At 35.5% G+C, this 16,017-nt stretch overlaps 1 protein-coding gene across 1 annotated transcript in view; it reads right to left on the reverse strand.

Moving 5' to 3' along the window:
• Positions 1–8,852: 8,852 nt before the first annotated feature.
• Positions 8,853–16,017, reverse strand: part of pod1 (coronin) — a 588,411-nt gene continuing 581,246 nt past the window's right edge. The window contains exon 25 of the mRNA XM_090381732.1: positions 8,853–9,088. Coding sequence (XP_090237858.1) covers positions 9,065–9,088 — 24 coding nt within the window. The 3' untranslated portion in view covers positions 8,853–9,064. The remainder of the gene's footprint in view (positions 9,089–16,017) is intronic.

A 16,017-nucleotide genomic window follows, 5' to 3' on the forward strand; every position in this document is an offset into this window, starting at 1 on the left:
GAGCTTCATACGCTTATTTTTTATTTAAAAACTGAACTAAAGATGAATACCATGTGCAAATTATTAAACTTCTTAAATTGTATATATATATATACATACATACACCACAAAATAAATGTAAATCAATATTCAAATATCAATCATCAATAATAAAATACATGCTCTGAATCATACTATCCATTTTATACACTACTGATTTGCACCCAAGTCTAGTTATATCACATCAAATTCACCAACTTGAATGAACAACTGAATTTAAATCTAAATTAACACACTGGCTCATCAAAATTAGTACAAAATATATCTCATAGTTTTTACGTACTGTGTAATAACAAATTTTCAGCAATTTGAAATGAGTAATATAACATGACTATTACACATTTCATTGTAAAATCAAATTACAATAATAATGAGCATTTAATTTTAAGAGTACAATTTAATAGTTATGTAATAGCAAGAAGAAAACAATTTTCAGTTATTTTGTAAATATGAAATTGAAATGATGGGGATATATCATGAATCACACAGAAATTGTAATAAATTTGATCAGAAACATTGATATTTATATTTATTTTAATTTTCTAGAAAAAATAGCTAACTTTTTATGGAAGTTAACCATTTGGCAATAGCATTATTTAAACTGTAAAACTGAACATTTCAGCTGGCAATTCCCCCATTCATTCTCAGCAAAATTAGGATTAATTTGGATTGATACAGGATATTCTTAGGCATATGTAAGTTATACCCTTCTGGCCTGTAACCTGGTTCAGCATTGGAATAGGTGAGTAACTTCACCTTGCTGCCAGCACATACAATCAATGACCTTCAACACAATCCTCAAAAAATGTCTGTATATATATCAAAAAAGTAGATAGACAAATATACAGGATGGAGAAGAAAGAAGAAAAATATGAGAGCATACATTATGTATTTGTGCAAGATGTGGGGCTGTATATTGTTTTTTTTTTTTTTTTTTTAGTTTTTTCTGGGAAGAAGGAGGAGACTAAAAGTGGAAATTTTTGTGTATGGGGGGAGGGTGGAAGGGATATGCTATTACTGTGCTGGCTATTGTATATTCAAAAGTGAATAACCATTCTGATTTTACTGTTACTGGACCTCTACTTCTATTGAGTGCTCTGTTGATTGTTAAGTGGAAAATATCTGTGTGAAGAATGCTTCTTTATACTAATGATAAAACCAAACCATGCCTAAAGATAACATGCAAGCATTTGCATAAGCAAACTTGCTATCAGTGGAGGATCTAGGAGGGAGGACATGAGAGTGGTTCCCACCACCAGAGTGAGTAAACTGGAACAAATGCTGTGTGCTTTGTGATATTAAAATGTTGCATGTGTAATATATTAAAAATGTATATATATATATTATATGAAGGTTAGTTAAAAATTCAAGCTTAATTTCAGTTACTGCCAATGACATATATCATCATTGTTAAATCACCACTCCCCCCACTCCAGAAAACCAGTCTTGATCCACCCATGTTTGCTATTATCTTCAGATAGGATCAAATATAAGGCTATAAGTAAGTTTGTAAAATAATAAGAGGAGTTTACCTCAATATAGTGCGTAGAACACTTCCGTATGATACCCTCCAGAAATTAAAACGGAAAAAAAACGAAAAAAATCGACAACTTACTTACCGGTACATTAGAGTAAAATATAAATAATTAAATAATCAATTTAACACAATTCAAATCAATTTAAAACAATTAAAAATCAAATTAACACAATTAAAAGAATCTAACGAAAATATTCAAAAGTTGAATTTTTGAAAATAGTAAGCTTCTTCATTTTCCCCCATTCTCCTACAAATTATCAAAATCAGATCAGCCACAAACGACATTACTGAAGTCCGGAGCTTATCCACTTAACTAGCAACAGTTTAGTGGCACCCTACTCCTAGCAGATCCCCAGAACAAAAAGTTACCCATTTGCTCCAGTGTTTCATTGGATAAGAGACCAAAATGGTGACAACTAGTATCTAATCAAGGATAGCATTCTAAGCTCCTGATTAATCCTAATATATTACTTAATAATTTCTTTATTCTTTTTTTATCTTTTCATCTTGCACATTCTATTGAAATTGGCTACAAAAATTGCAAGTTGAAACACTATTTTATAATTTAATTCATGCCATTATATTACCAGTTAGTTGACTGGTAATTCTGTATTATCTCTTCTAGGCTATTATTCTGCCTCATGACCTATAAGGATTACATTATGGCATTTAGATTTTATAGATTCATATATTTTTACTGAATTTGTTATGCAGGATAGTTATAAAGTCTTTAATAACTTTGGATGTACACATGATAGAAGTACACTTAAATGGCATATAAAAGGTGAATCCTTAAAGTTTTTTTATTATTATCAGTGTTGTTAATTTTGAGTTAATTTTTATTTATTTTCAGATCCTTCAACTCATTGAAAATGCCAACATTAGAAGAAAAGGTCAACCACGTGTTATGGCTTGCATAATGGAAGTCCATAACAGCTAGGAGAAGAAGATTCACTGCTCATTACAGGAAAGATGCACCATATAGGAACTCAATTAACAGTTGGATGAAAAAGTTTAGAGAAACTGGATCCTTTAATGACAAACCATGATCTGGGAGGACATGAATCAGCAAAGAGACCGTGGCTGTAGTCCAGGAAGCATTTGAAAGGAATACAACGGTGCAGTGTGCATCTGCTGAACTAAACATTTTAAATCGACAGTGAGCAAAATTCTAAGGGTGAAACTGTACAAACATGTTTACAAGGTTCAGGTTGTTCAAACGTTACAGGAAGAAGACTACCAAGTGAAGATTGGATTTCTGAAATCAAAAATAGATAATTCCCATGACTTTCTTGAAGAGTTGACATTTTCTGATAACGCTACTTTCCACATTAGTGGCAGAGTCAATGGCCACAATTGCCACATTTGTAGAAGAGAGAAACCTTAAGAAGTCTGGAAACATGAAAGACTCCGCAAAAATTTGGGATTACTGTTTCCCAGGTATTACACCTGGGAAACAGTAATCCCAAAAAAACTTATTCACTTGGTGGAGTTCAACTAAACCCAGTACTGGAGGAAAGGGACTTGGATGTTACGATACGGTCAGACATGAAATTCTCTGAGCATTGTAAACAGGTTGCAAGGAAGGCCCATGGTGTCCTATCGATGATCTATTGAACTTTTGCAAGTAGAGATAGGGACGTGATAATCCCATTATATAAGGCTTATGTTAGACCACACTTGGAATACTGTGTTCAAGTATGGAGACCGCACCTAAAGAAAGACATCGAGCTTCTTGAAAGGGTGCAAAGAAGGGTAACTCGCCTGGTGAGATCAGAAAAAGGGCGTCCTTATGAAGAAAGACTTCGAATATGTGGGTTGCAGAGTTTGGAAACTAGACACCTTAGAGGAGATTTGATTGAGGTGTTTAAGGCTCTGAGAGGCATCAGTAAAATGAATGAAGACATAATTTTCAAGATTACAAATGATGCTAGAACTAGGGGACATAAATTCAAGTTACGGGGGGAAATGTTTAGATTGGACTGCAGGAAGTTTTATTTTAGCCAGCGAGTTATAAATTACTGGAATAAGTTGCCTTCATGGGTGGTAGAGGCCGACAGTTTGGGGAAATTCAAAGGTCATCTGGATAGTACTTTCGGGTAAGGGAAGCGCATAGGATGATAGGCTTAATTTCCTTTTTATTTATATTTTATTTTATTATTTTTTTTAATTATTATTATTTAGTTATTTATTTTATTTATTTATTTTTTTTTGTTTTTATCATTGTTTTGTTCGGATTTTTTTTTTTTTTTTTGGCTGGTGCAGCATAAGCCATAGGCTTTCTTGCACCATGTGGCTGTTACTAATACTAATACTAAAATCAGTTTGGTGTATCCTCAGGAAGTTATCGGTCCTTTCTTTTTTAAAGAAGCAACAGCCAATGGTGAATGTTAATTAAAAATGCTGAAGATTTTTCTCATTCCTGAACTACAATGGTTAAATCTTTCAGACAGCACCTTGTTTCAGCAAGACAGTGCATCCTGTCACTATGCTACAAATGTGTGACAGTTTTTGAATGATGTCTTTCCAGTCAAGTGGATCGGTAGAGCTGGACTAATTGCTTAGCCATCTCATTCACCTGATCTGACCCCACTGGATTACTTTTTATGGGGTCAAGTTAAAACTGTTGTATACTCAACAAAATAATGTTCTTTGGATGAACCTAAGGTCAGGATTACAAATACAATTCACAAAATTACTGAGCAGCAACTGAGGAATGTTTTCAGTGAGTTTGAAAAATGTATTACAAATGATGGCAGTTATGTTGAAAGTTAAAAAATTAACTGTATTGCTTTAAAACTTTCAGCTTTCAGCTTTTATATGCCAAAGCTATTTAAGTTTAAAGTTGCACAAGGACTTTATAACCACCCTGTATTATTGAAACATTTCTTTTCTTTTCCTAAATTATATTATCAAATTCAGAACTTATATTTCCATACTGTCAAGTTCAAGAATGTTTAATTCCATTATAAGATATACTGATGATAAAGCCAATCAAAGCTGTTCCAGCTAAAAGTATCACAGAAAGATGTAACAGTCTAAAGATCTCAAATAATATAATTATGTAAAAATCAGTTTGCCATTTTTCATTCAAAACATATTCAAATTAGATTTAAATTCAAATTCACTAATCCATTTTGGGGAAGTTAATATGACTTCTTATATAAGGAGATCTAATATAAGTACATTCCTGCCTTTAACTAACATGAGTAATGCATTCCTGAAAAAATTTGTATTAGTTGAATAATTTTCTCCCAAAAGCACAATTATATGGCAGGTTATATTCCTGAAAGACCCGAAAGAACAAGTTTTGATCACACAAACTGAAAATTATAGTAAATAGTAATAGTGAAGTAAACAGTGAAATAAGATTATGGGAATATAAATTAATGTCTAAATAAGAATTAACATTCTAAAATACTTAATAGTTTAAATGTTACCTTCAACGATGCAACTAAAAAACTGATTTTATCCTAGACTAGCAGTTCTTAATCTTTAATTAGCACTAACTTCCAATCATATCAATATACCATTTAAAATTTCTTAAATTGAAAAACTGTAAAAATTTATTTAAATTTTTACCCATTTGTAAGTATGTATACTCATAAACTACTTTGTTTTAATGGAATATGCCATCTTTCAATATTGTTTTGATGATATGACATCTCTGAATATTGCAGTATATGTGATGTTATTTATGGTATCTTTAAGATGTGTGGATTTACACAAGCGATAACTGAAGAAATAGAAATTATTTGGAATTAGTTTTAAATCATGTGAAATAATGCATGAAAGCAAACTTAATCAATCAATCAATCGCACGCACGTGCACGTCACAATTTGCCCACTACTAAAAAGTAACTATCCAATTCTGCCTTGAACTCTATCACTTTCTACCATGACTACCTTACTTGCTAGGCAACTTATTCCAGTGATTGACAGATCAACAGAGGGTTACATCCAATTACTATATGAGATATATAATCTTCTGTTGCCTCCCATAATTTTATATTTGTGTCCCTTTATTCTAGTTGCACTTGCCAAAGCAAAAACCTTCTTATTCCATTAAGGGCCTTAAACACCTCTATCAGGTAAAATCATTCCTCAAGTGTCTAATCTCCAATCTCTGTAGTCAATAAGGCACCTCCGTAGCCAGATGAGCAGGAGCAGCAGTGCGTAGCACATGCTTCTTGATTAGACCAGGGTTCGAGCCTGTGACCACCAAATACGGAGGATGTGGAAAGGTCAGGGAATGACCACCGCATATTCCCGGAGTAATAGGGCCTTAGTTGCTAATCCTCCTAAAAACCAAATAACAACAAATAAGACATTCCTCATAGAGATAGCCCTTAGAACTGCTAACTAATCTTGCTGCTCTTCTTTGGACTCTCTGTAGAAGTTTTATGTCCTTTTTCTAGGTGAGGCCTACAGCTCTGAATAGAATAACAATAAAGTGGAAACAAAAAGGCAGAAAAATGGAGTAAGTCATTTTTTCCAAGGCTTCTTCTTTTTACTATGGTTTGTTTTCAAATCTCTTTACTTTGTTTAGACTAATAAGTTATATGTTTCTAGAATTTTCTGCTGTCAATTCCAGTTTTTAATTTTTCCTCTTCATAGTGTCAACTGTTCATAAGCCATTTTAACCCAACCCCCCTTTTATTCCTTGTAAAAACTTTATTTTATTTTGCTCACAAAATTTTATTTTCATTTATGTTTCTCACTCTTTGGCTTGTGGTTTATATCAGAAATGAAGACATCTTGCTAGCTATTTTGCTTGCAATTCTGACCACTCACCTGATAAAATCCTTATTTTGTCAATATATATATATATCTTTAAAATTATCACATATTATACATAATGTATAATACATGGTAATTTTAAAGAAGGAAAACTACTAAATAGTAACTACAGAGTAAAGCAGCAGACAAAGATCAATGCCATCAAGAATTAATTGAATGTTTATTTAAGCTGGAGTGCAGAATAAACTTTTTAGTGGAAAAAAAAAAAAAAAAAAACCAGCTATGTATATGTACCTGAATTAAAATCAAGTGCAACTACCCTAAGGAGAAAACTATTAAAAATTTTATATACAAATATAGACAAAATGTCCAATGCATTCTATTTATATTATATGGCATATTGTCAGGGGCTGGCACTATTGAATATATCTAAAACAATAATTGGCAACACTATTTGTTTCTAATTGTGTTTCACAAGAGGCAGCCAAACTAGAAGAGATAGACTATTAATTAGCTATTGCAATATTACATTTAGCAGCTTATTGATAAAAAACAGCAAATAGCAAACCAGTAGTCCAATGGATAGCAAATCAACACGTTTCTATGGATTAGATAAAATTGAGGTAAAGGTGGTGGGGGGGGGGGCTTCTGAGCTACATTTGGTTCTGGTATTGGCTTTTTGCAACATTATATTCTACTGCATATGGATTTATTTAGACTTTCTACTGATATTTGATTTCTAGTTTTTCTGTCATTTGTAGATTTATTTTATCACCTTCTTTCAGTTTTATATTAGTGCCATATTAAGTACTCATATGACTTCATATGATTACTTTAATAATCATATTTTTGTTCCACCAACTTTGTTTCTTTTTTTAGCAACTTCTGTGCAATTTATTTAGTTTTATTTTGGCTTCACATGGCAGACCAATTATTTTATAACATTTTTCTGCTTGTTATTATCTATGCTTAATTACTATAATACCAGGACTCATTATGAATTTGGCTGTTGAGCCCTAGGCTAGTCTGAGTCTAGTTGCTATTAACTGTTTCTTCTTTAACCTGCTTTATACTTTCTGATTCCTATTATGTCTTGCAATCTATTAGAGCAATTTGAGTGAAAGCAAGGCCCTCCTTTTCCTACCTTTTCACCTAAATTAGCATCTGCTGTTCCTCCCCCACCCAACTTTTACCTCAGTTTTGTCTAATCCATAGACGGGCTATGATCTTGCAATACAAGAATATGAGACAAATTCTCATACTGTCAGATCAAGCCCATCTACTGTGACAAAAAATGTAGTCTGTTGTTAGCTGTCTGACTGATAAATCAGCTGCAATAAAAACAGTTATAATGAAATTGTAAACTCTTTTGGCCTTAGCTGTCCAGAGTATAAACAGAATTTTATTTTTTATTTAATTTAATTTGTTTGCATTCAGTTGGGCTAGCTGTTTTTTTTTATTTTTTTTATTAGTAAGCTGTTAAATTTAATATCATATATGGTTAACTAGTAGCACCTATCTCACCTACAGCTAGTAAAATGCAATCAGATAGTTTTGCCAATTACAGTTTAGATGTATTGAATGGTGCCAATTTCTAAGAATGTCATTCCATGTATTCTTATTATAAGTGTTAGTATAACCTGTCGATATCTGTATATAATATCCTTAATAATTTTTTCCTTAGGGCAGTTGCACTTGATTTTGATATAAAGTGCTTTGATATAAAGTGCACTTAGCCAATTGATTTTTTTTTTATCTAAAATATTTCATTCCTGTTCCAGCTTAAATAAACATGTATATTATAATATTACAATACACAAATTAATTTGTAAACCAGTATGCAAATTAATACCATGTTTTAGTGTAAAAATTGCACAGTGCTACAAAGACTAAGTATAAACAAAATATAGTATTATATATATTAAATATAATATGAAATAGTACAATGAAAAATGCTATATATAATTATATGCATATAATCTGTGTGTGTGTGTGTGTGTGTGTGTGTGTGTGTGTGTGTGTGTGTGTGTGTGTGTGTATGCACATATATAGAAGATTAAAGACAAAATTAGGAAGAATGAGGAAAAGATGATGAAATACAATACAGAATATACAGAAAATATATCCCACTGGGATGAAATGATCACAGATATTGCCTGATGCATTATAAGTAAAATACTGAAAAGGGATACTACACAAAACTATGACTTACAAGCTTAAATTTCATAAAAAGATATGTTACTTCAAAATATGAGTATTGAATAGCTAATAATTGATGTTACTTTTATAATTATTTGAAGGAATTTTATAAGATATGAGTATCCAAAATGCACTTTCAAAATTTAGAAACAGCTATTGTAAACTACTTCAAAAGTTAATTACAGTGAGCAATATTCATAACAATTTTTTCAAAACATTTTTGCTTAAAAAATAAACATTTGTTATTATAATACAGAAAATATCAGAACATTTTCATTCTCTTCAGAAAAATATTTACAAGTATATTTGTGCAAAAATTAGTGAGTTGTTCTTTCCATCTGCAAATGAAGTTAAGAGTTCAAAAATGACTGTTTTAAATTAACATTTCAATAGTGAACATTTTCAGTGCAGGTGAAATTTTTGCATAATGGTCTTACTCTGGTCTCTTGTACAAATGCTGAATTTTACTGTCCCTTCTACTGACTCTATCAGCACATCAGGGAGCACTGATCTTGTTATAGCACCATCATAATATGGGCAGTGGAATTTTCATTTGGCATCATCATCATCATCCTAAAAATAAACCAATTTCTTATAACAATCATAAAAATGCCATAAAATGAATTCTGCTGTGTTCATCATATAGCTAAATGTACTTCTCAGATATCTTAAGGTAGTCTAAAATATTGACCCTTTCATGTGTGAATTCTAGGAATGTGTGTGTGTGTGTGTGTGTGTGTGTGTGTGTGTGTGTGTGTGTGTGTGTGTGTGTGTGTGTGTGTGTGTGTGTGTGTTACAAATTTAAAACTGTCTGAGACCACTGTAGTCACCTTTATGGAAGAAAAAACCCTTCCCTTTACCCCTTGTGACAGTGATCACTGTCACCTAGTGGTTCCTTTATCTGTAAATTCTTAATGCATGAATAATCACTGCTGATAACTAGATCAAGAGTATTACGTCTCTGGTTGCCTCTCGAACATGCTGCTGCCGAAAACCATCACCCAATAAATCCACAGAAGTCTTGCTAGTGTGCTAGTGACCAACACAAGTTCCAGTCAATATCTGGGAAGTTAAAATCCCGCCCCCCATTATAACACAATCTGATTTAGTGGCCCATTCTATTTCTCTGTACAGTTGTTTCTTTGTACTCATCAGAGTCATTAGGCCTATAACACACTCATACTCTCATTTTTGCTTTCCTAGTGCTTACAACATACCAAACTGACTCATCATTGCACTGACCATCTATGTCAACTGGATGCACTTCCTTAGATTTTATGTTTCTTAACTAACAGCATAACCCCTCCTCCCTTCCTATCTATCCTTTTTGTACACATTGTACTCCCCAAATTCCAATTCTGCACTGCTTATATCTGTGTGACACCACATCTCTGATATCCCAATGATATCCATCTTTGATGTCTTGATCAGCACTTCAATTTCATCAAATTTATTTAATATACTCCTTGCACTGGTGTACATGAAGTATAGATGCACCTCTACACTGTTTTTTTGAGTCTTTTTCACCAACCTTGCGTAGAATTAAAACACCAGGGAAACTAAACTTTTGATAACTGATTTATAATAAGTCAAAATACCCGCATCTACAACAAATTTAACTTTATAAAAACTCTACATATAAATTATTAAAATCTGCTACATTACAATCAATAAAATGCATAAAATATACTGATTAAAACGATAAAAACCGTAGCTTTCAAAGGCTCAGCCTTCTTCTTCAGCGGTAAACCTTGCTATGCAGTACAACTTTAAATATCAGCAGGCTAACGGTACTCCTCACGTGTTTCCATTCTCGTGTGCTTCGTTCTCTCGCGTTGTGGAACTGGAAGTGGCTCGAGTGGAAGCCACACGGAATCGTTCATCCCTTTTGAGGATAGTGGTCTCAAAGATGGGATGAATCCGCGTGCCTCTATCCCTATTTATGTTAATGGTAGAACAAATCCGCAAACTCTCGAGCCACTTACGGTCCCAGAACTTATGCGCCCGATCGGTGATGATAGCATCGTCCGGGGAGATCTGGTGTTGCTTCTCCCAAAAATGCTCGGCCACGGCGGACTTGCCATATTCCGCATTTCTTATTGCCTTAGTGTGTTCCCCCAAACGATCTTTAAGACGGCGTTTTGTTTCCCCTACATAACACTCCCCACAATCCGGGCATCTAATGCTATATACGACCCCACTAGTGTTCTCTTTTTTAATGGGGTCTTTAACCTGAGACACGATTGTGCGCAGCCTCCGTCCTGGAAGCTGCACACAACGCGTCTGGTACTTTCTTAGTATTCTAGCTATATGATCAGTCAAACCCGGGTAGTAGGGAATGTATGCAGTGGCTATCGGTGTAAATGGCTCGCCTCTCCTCTGATTTCCTTTAACATATTTCTCTATAATCCTCCGGGGGTAACCACATTTTGCAAGATCCGTCGCGACCCGTTCATACTCTAACTTTCTATCATCGGAGGCACTGCAATGTGATTTTGCTCTTTCAACTAAAGCTCTTACCACACTGTTCCTATGATGGTTGGTTTGGGCTGAGCTGTAATGCGCATACTGCCCTTTACACATGGACTTCCTAAACACCCTAGTCCTCAGCTGTCGACCTTCTCTACAGACCAACACATCTAGGAACGGCAAAACTCCTCCTTCTTCCACCTCCGATGTAAATTGTATGAATGGGGAGAAGCCATTTAAGCTGTTCAACACTTGATCCTCACTCCCCTTCCGAATGATTGAAAACGTATCATCCACATACCTTTTCCAGGGGCGCATAGGGAGAACACTAGCATTAAATATTCTGGCCTCGAGCTCCTCCATAGCTAAATTAGCTATAATTGCGCTGATGGGGGAGCCCATGGCTGCACCATTAACCTGTTTATACATAGTATTATCAAATACCATAGTGGTACTTGAGAGGCATAACTCTATTCCTTTCTCAATATCCTCTAGCTTTAGCTGTGTTCTAGTACTTAGGGTGGTGTCCCTCTGTAATGCCAAGCGTGCACACCACACCCCATGATCAATCGGAATACATGTAAATAGCGATTTCACGTCGAAGGAAATCATGATCTCATTTTCTTCTATGGGTTGGCTTCTAATAAACTGCACAAAGTCTTTACTATCTTTAATACTGTATTCTGAAAGTCCCACTAGTGGGGATAACAATTTGGCTAAGAAACCAGAAAGTGCATAGGTTGGACTGCCTATAAATGAGACTATGGGTCTAAGTGGCACATCCACTTTGTGAATTTTAGGCAAGCCATAAAATCTTGGCATTTGGCTACCTGTAGCGCGCAACATCCAATACTGTTCCTTAGAAATTTTGTTGGACTTAAGCCAACCCTGTACCATACCGTTCACTTGGCGTTCCAAACTAAGAAGAGGACTTTTCTGAATAACTTTATAAGTCATCTGATCTTCCAATAAACACAACGCTTTACTTCTATATGCTTCCTTATCAAGAACCACAGTTGCTCTACCCTTGTCCGCGGGTAGGACTACGATGCTATCATCCTGTTTAAGGCTTCTTAGCGCAATTCTTTGCTTCACATTAAGATTGGAGGGGGCATCCTTAGCTTGACTCAGGATCGCTGCTACTTTTACTCGAACTTCATTAGCGTTTGGGGGAACACACTAAGGCAATAAGAAATGCGGAATATGGCAAGTCCGCCGTGGCCGAGCATTTTTGGGAGAAGCAACACCAGATCTCCCCGGACGATGCTATCATCACCGATCGGGCGCATAAGTTCTGGGACCGTAAGTGGCTCGAGAGTTTGCGGATTTGTTCTACCATTAACATAAATAGGGATAGAGGCACGCGGATTCATCCCATCTTTGAGACCACTATCCTCAAAAGGGATGAACGATTCCGTGTGGCTTCCACTCGAGCCACTTCCAGTTCCACAACGCGAGAGAACGAAGCACACGAGAATGGAAACACGTGAGGAGTACCGTTAGCCTGCTGATATTTAAAGTTGTACTGCATAGCAAGGTTTACCGCTGAAGAAGAAGGCTGAGCCTTTGAAAGCTACGGTTTTTATCGTTTTAATCAGTATATTTTATGCATTTTATTGATTGTAATGTAGCAGATTTTAATAATTTATATGTAGAGTTTTTATAAAGTTAAATTTGTTGTAGATGCGGGTATTTTGACTTATTATAAATCAGTTATCAAAAGTTTAGTTTCCCTGGTGTTTTAATTCTACGCAAGGTTGGTGAAAAAGACTCAAAAAAACAGTATGGATATACCCAACCGCAGAGGCCTGTTTGGAGTAGATGCACCTCTGACTGCGGCTACTGTTCATCTTTGAGTCTATGAATTTCCCCAATGTATATAGGCTTGTGGTAAAGTTTCTAAAAATGGGTAGGCTACAAGACCCAATGACGAATGGAGGGAATACTTTGGACTGCAACAACGTACATAATGTCCTTTCTGTACACACTGTATTCTTCATATTCAAATTTTGCATCCCTTATGTCTCAGTAACACCATGTCTCTAATATCCTTACAATGTCTGCATTTGATGTGAGCAGTAATTCAAATTTATTGTAGTTTATTTACTATGCTCCTAGTGTTAGCGTATATGTAAGTATATGTGCACTTGTTTTTAATCTTAATAACCCTAACACAACCCATGTATTTGCTTTTTCCAGGAAGATCCCCAGCAGGCCTTAAAATCCCTGACAACTTGCTTTCCAGGCTGACTTTTTAGACCACTTGATAGTTTCATCCTGGAAAAGGACTTTGCTCACAGATGTATGTACTACTAAAGAGTAAGCTCATAAAAAAAGCATGATTATAAATATAAGGGTATACCTTTTGACACATATTTATAAAAGATTGTTAAACTAACTTGAAACTTTTCTTTCAATCTTAAATTACAGTGCATGTCAATACATTCCATTTGAAAGTTCTCGGGTACCTCATAAATGTTAAAAAAACATGAAAAGGAGCATAAAAGATGAAGAGAGGGCTTTGTTCCCTCAAAATCTTGAACCAAACTCTCCATTAATGCCAAACTCACATGGACATATATAGTAGTAGTGGCATATAATGCAAGAAAGCAAGTGTATCAGCTTATGCAGTATCAGCCAAAAAAAAAAAAAAAAAAAAAAAAAAAATCACACCATTCCCTCCAAATGCCTGTCCAGTTCCTCCTTAAATTTATTCAACCTATCAACTTCCACAATGACAGATGGAAATTTGTTAAAGCAATTAACCACCCGCTGGCTAAAGGCAAATTTCCGCACATCTATTCTACATCTGTCTTTTCTTAATTTGAATTTATGCCCCCTTAGGTTCGTAATCTGAACAAGTGGAAAGGTCCCATCAGAATTCAGCGTGCTCAACCCATTCAAGGCCTTATACACCTCAATCAGATCACCGCACAGGTGCCTAGTCTCCAGCCACTGCAATTTGCAGAACTGAAGTCTCTCTTGGTAAGAGGATCCCTTCATTCCCCTCACCAATCTTGTTGCCCTTCTCTGTACACGCTCAAGTAAATCTACATCCTTCCTAAAATTAGGCCTCCAGACCTGTACGCAGTACTCAAGGCGTGGCCTGACCATTGCCTTATACAGAGGGACAATCATCTCCTTTTACCTGCTAGCAAAATTCCTATATATCATTGGCAAAACCCCATGACCTGCCCTGGCAGCCTATCTACACTGCTCAGAAAACTTCATATCTGACTGCACAATTCCTCCCAGGTCTTTTTCATTTTCTACCACCTTAAGTGTAGTACCACACAGTTGGTACGTTTCTCTGGGGTTACTCCTACCCATATGCAGTACAGTCAGTCCTCGTATAACACGTGTTTACACTACACGAATTCGATCATACACGATTTATAAATAGGGGAATGATATCTTATATAACACGAACCGAATTCGCTTATGCACGATTCGCCTTTGTGTTTACAAGAAATGGCAGTTGAATGCAAATCACCCCAACCGAACGCAACACAATAGGAATGAAGAGAAGATTCAGAAAATGTATTTATGTTTTTTATATCAGTGAAGGGGAAACACATTTCACCATAATAACGTAAAAACCAACACAATTCCAGCTATCGGTATAATCGCAAATGCAATTAGATCGAGTTTACTACCAGTTTATAACAGATTCCACTAGCAGAAACGCAACTGGAAATTGTTTTTATTGTTTTATGGTAGTAACCCCTAGAAATGTTCTTTAATAAAATGAGAGGTGTTAATAGTGTATCTCAGCCTTTACGGTGTTGTTTATTCAGTTGCTACACGTGCGCGCAGCTTTGTTTATGTGTATCAAGCGTGCCTCCTTGTTTTGTAATTGTGCTTTATTCCCTAAAAATGAGTAAAATACTTAAAAGGTGCGAAAAGGAAGCGTCCCGGTGAAGACACTGCAGATTCAGAGAGAAAAAGGAAAGCAATATCGATAAACAGAGGCGGACTGGATCAAAAATTCTTACCCGGGAAAATTTAAACTGGCCTCATACTATGGTTTATGGCCAAAATCACACCGGCCTCCGGCCCACCGGGTTTCCCCGGTAAGGCTTATTATGGCCAGTCCGCCTCTGTTGATAGAGAAAAAATATGAAATTGTGAAACGCTTTGAGCGAAATGAAAGACCATGTGATACTGCACGTGCTACAGACCTAAATGAGGCAACGCCAAGAATTACAAAGAATGCAGAGAAAATAAAAACAACTTTCATAGCAGGAACAACTCAAAGTGTAATTAAAATCCATTAGATTAGACACAAAGAATTGGAAGAGATGGAACGACTGTCATCTGTTTGGATAGAAAATCAAACAAAAAACAAGTTTGCTTACGATAGAAGCAAAAGCATTAGTAATATTTTATTAAGTAATAGTCGTAATAAAATGCGTAAGTATTTTATTACGATAATTTATTGTGTTTGGTAATGTTTTGGTTACAAATGTGTGTTCAATCTTGGGTGGTCGGCACCTAACCCCATTTTTCCCATAGGGCCTGTTGTTGTTATTTTATTTATTTTTTTTTTTAGGAGCATTAGCAACTAAGGCCATATTGCTCCAGGATATGCGGTGGTCATTCCCTAACCTTCCTGCATCCTCTGTATTTGGTGGTGACGGGCTCGAACCCCGGTCTAATCAAGAAGCGTGTGCTACGCACTGCTGCTCCTTCCCACCTGGCTACGGAGACACCTGGCCTGTTGTTTATATTGCACGAGGGTTTCTAGGAATGCAACTATCGTGCTATACGAGGACTGACTGTACTTTGCATTTGTCAAGGTTAAACTTCAGTTGCCACTTCTTAGCCCATCTGCCCAAATTATCTAGATCTTGTTGCAGTAGCACACTGCCATTACTGTCATTAACAACCCTGCCAACTTTGTATCATCTGTAAACTTCGACATTAAGCCTGATATACCTTCATCAATATCATTGATAAATATACAAAACAACAGTGGACCTAACATCGGACCCTGTGGGACTCCACTAATAACATTAGTCCAAGAAGAGCAG

This window comes from Mastigoproctus giganteus, chromosome 9 (assembly GCF_048544385.1).
Source record: "Mastigoproctus giganteus isolate SK-2022 chromosome 9, ASM4854438v1, whole genome shotgun sequence".
Classification (NCBI taxonomy): Eukaryota; Metazoa; Arthropoda; class Arachnida; order Uropygi; family Thelyphonidae; genus Mastigoproctus; species Mastigoproctus giganteus.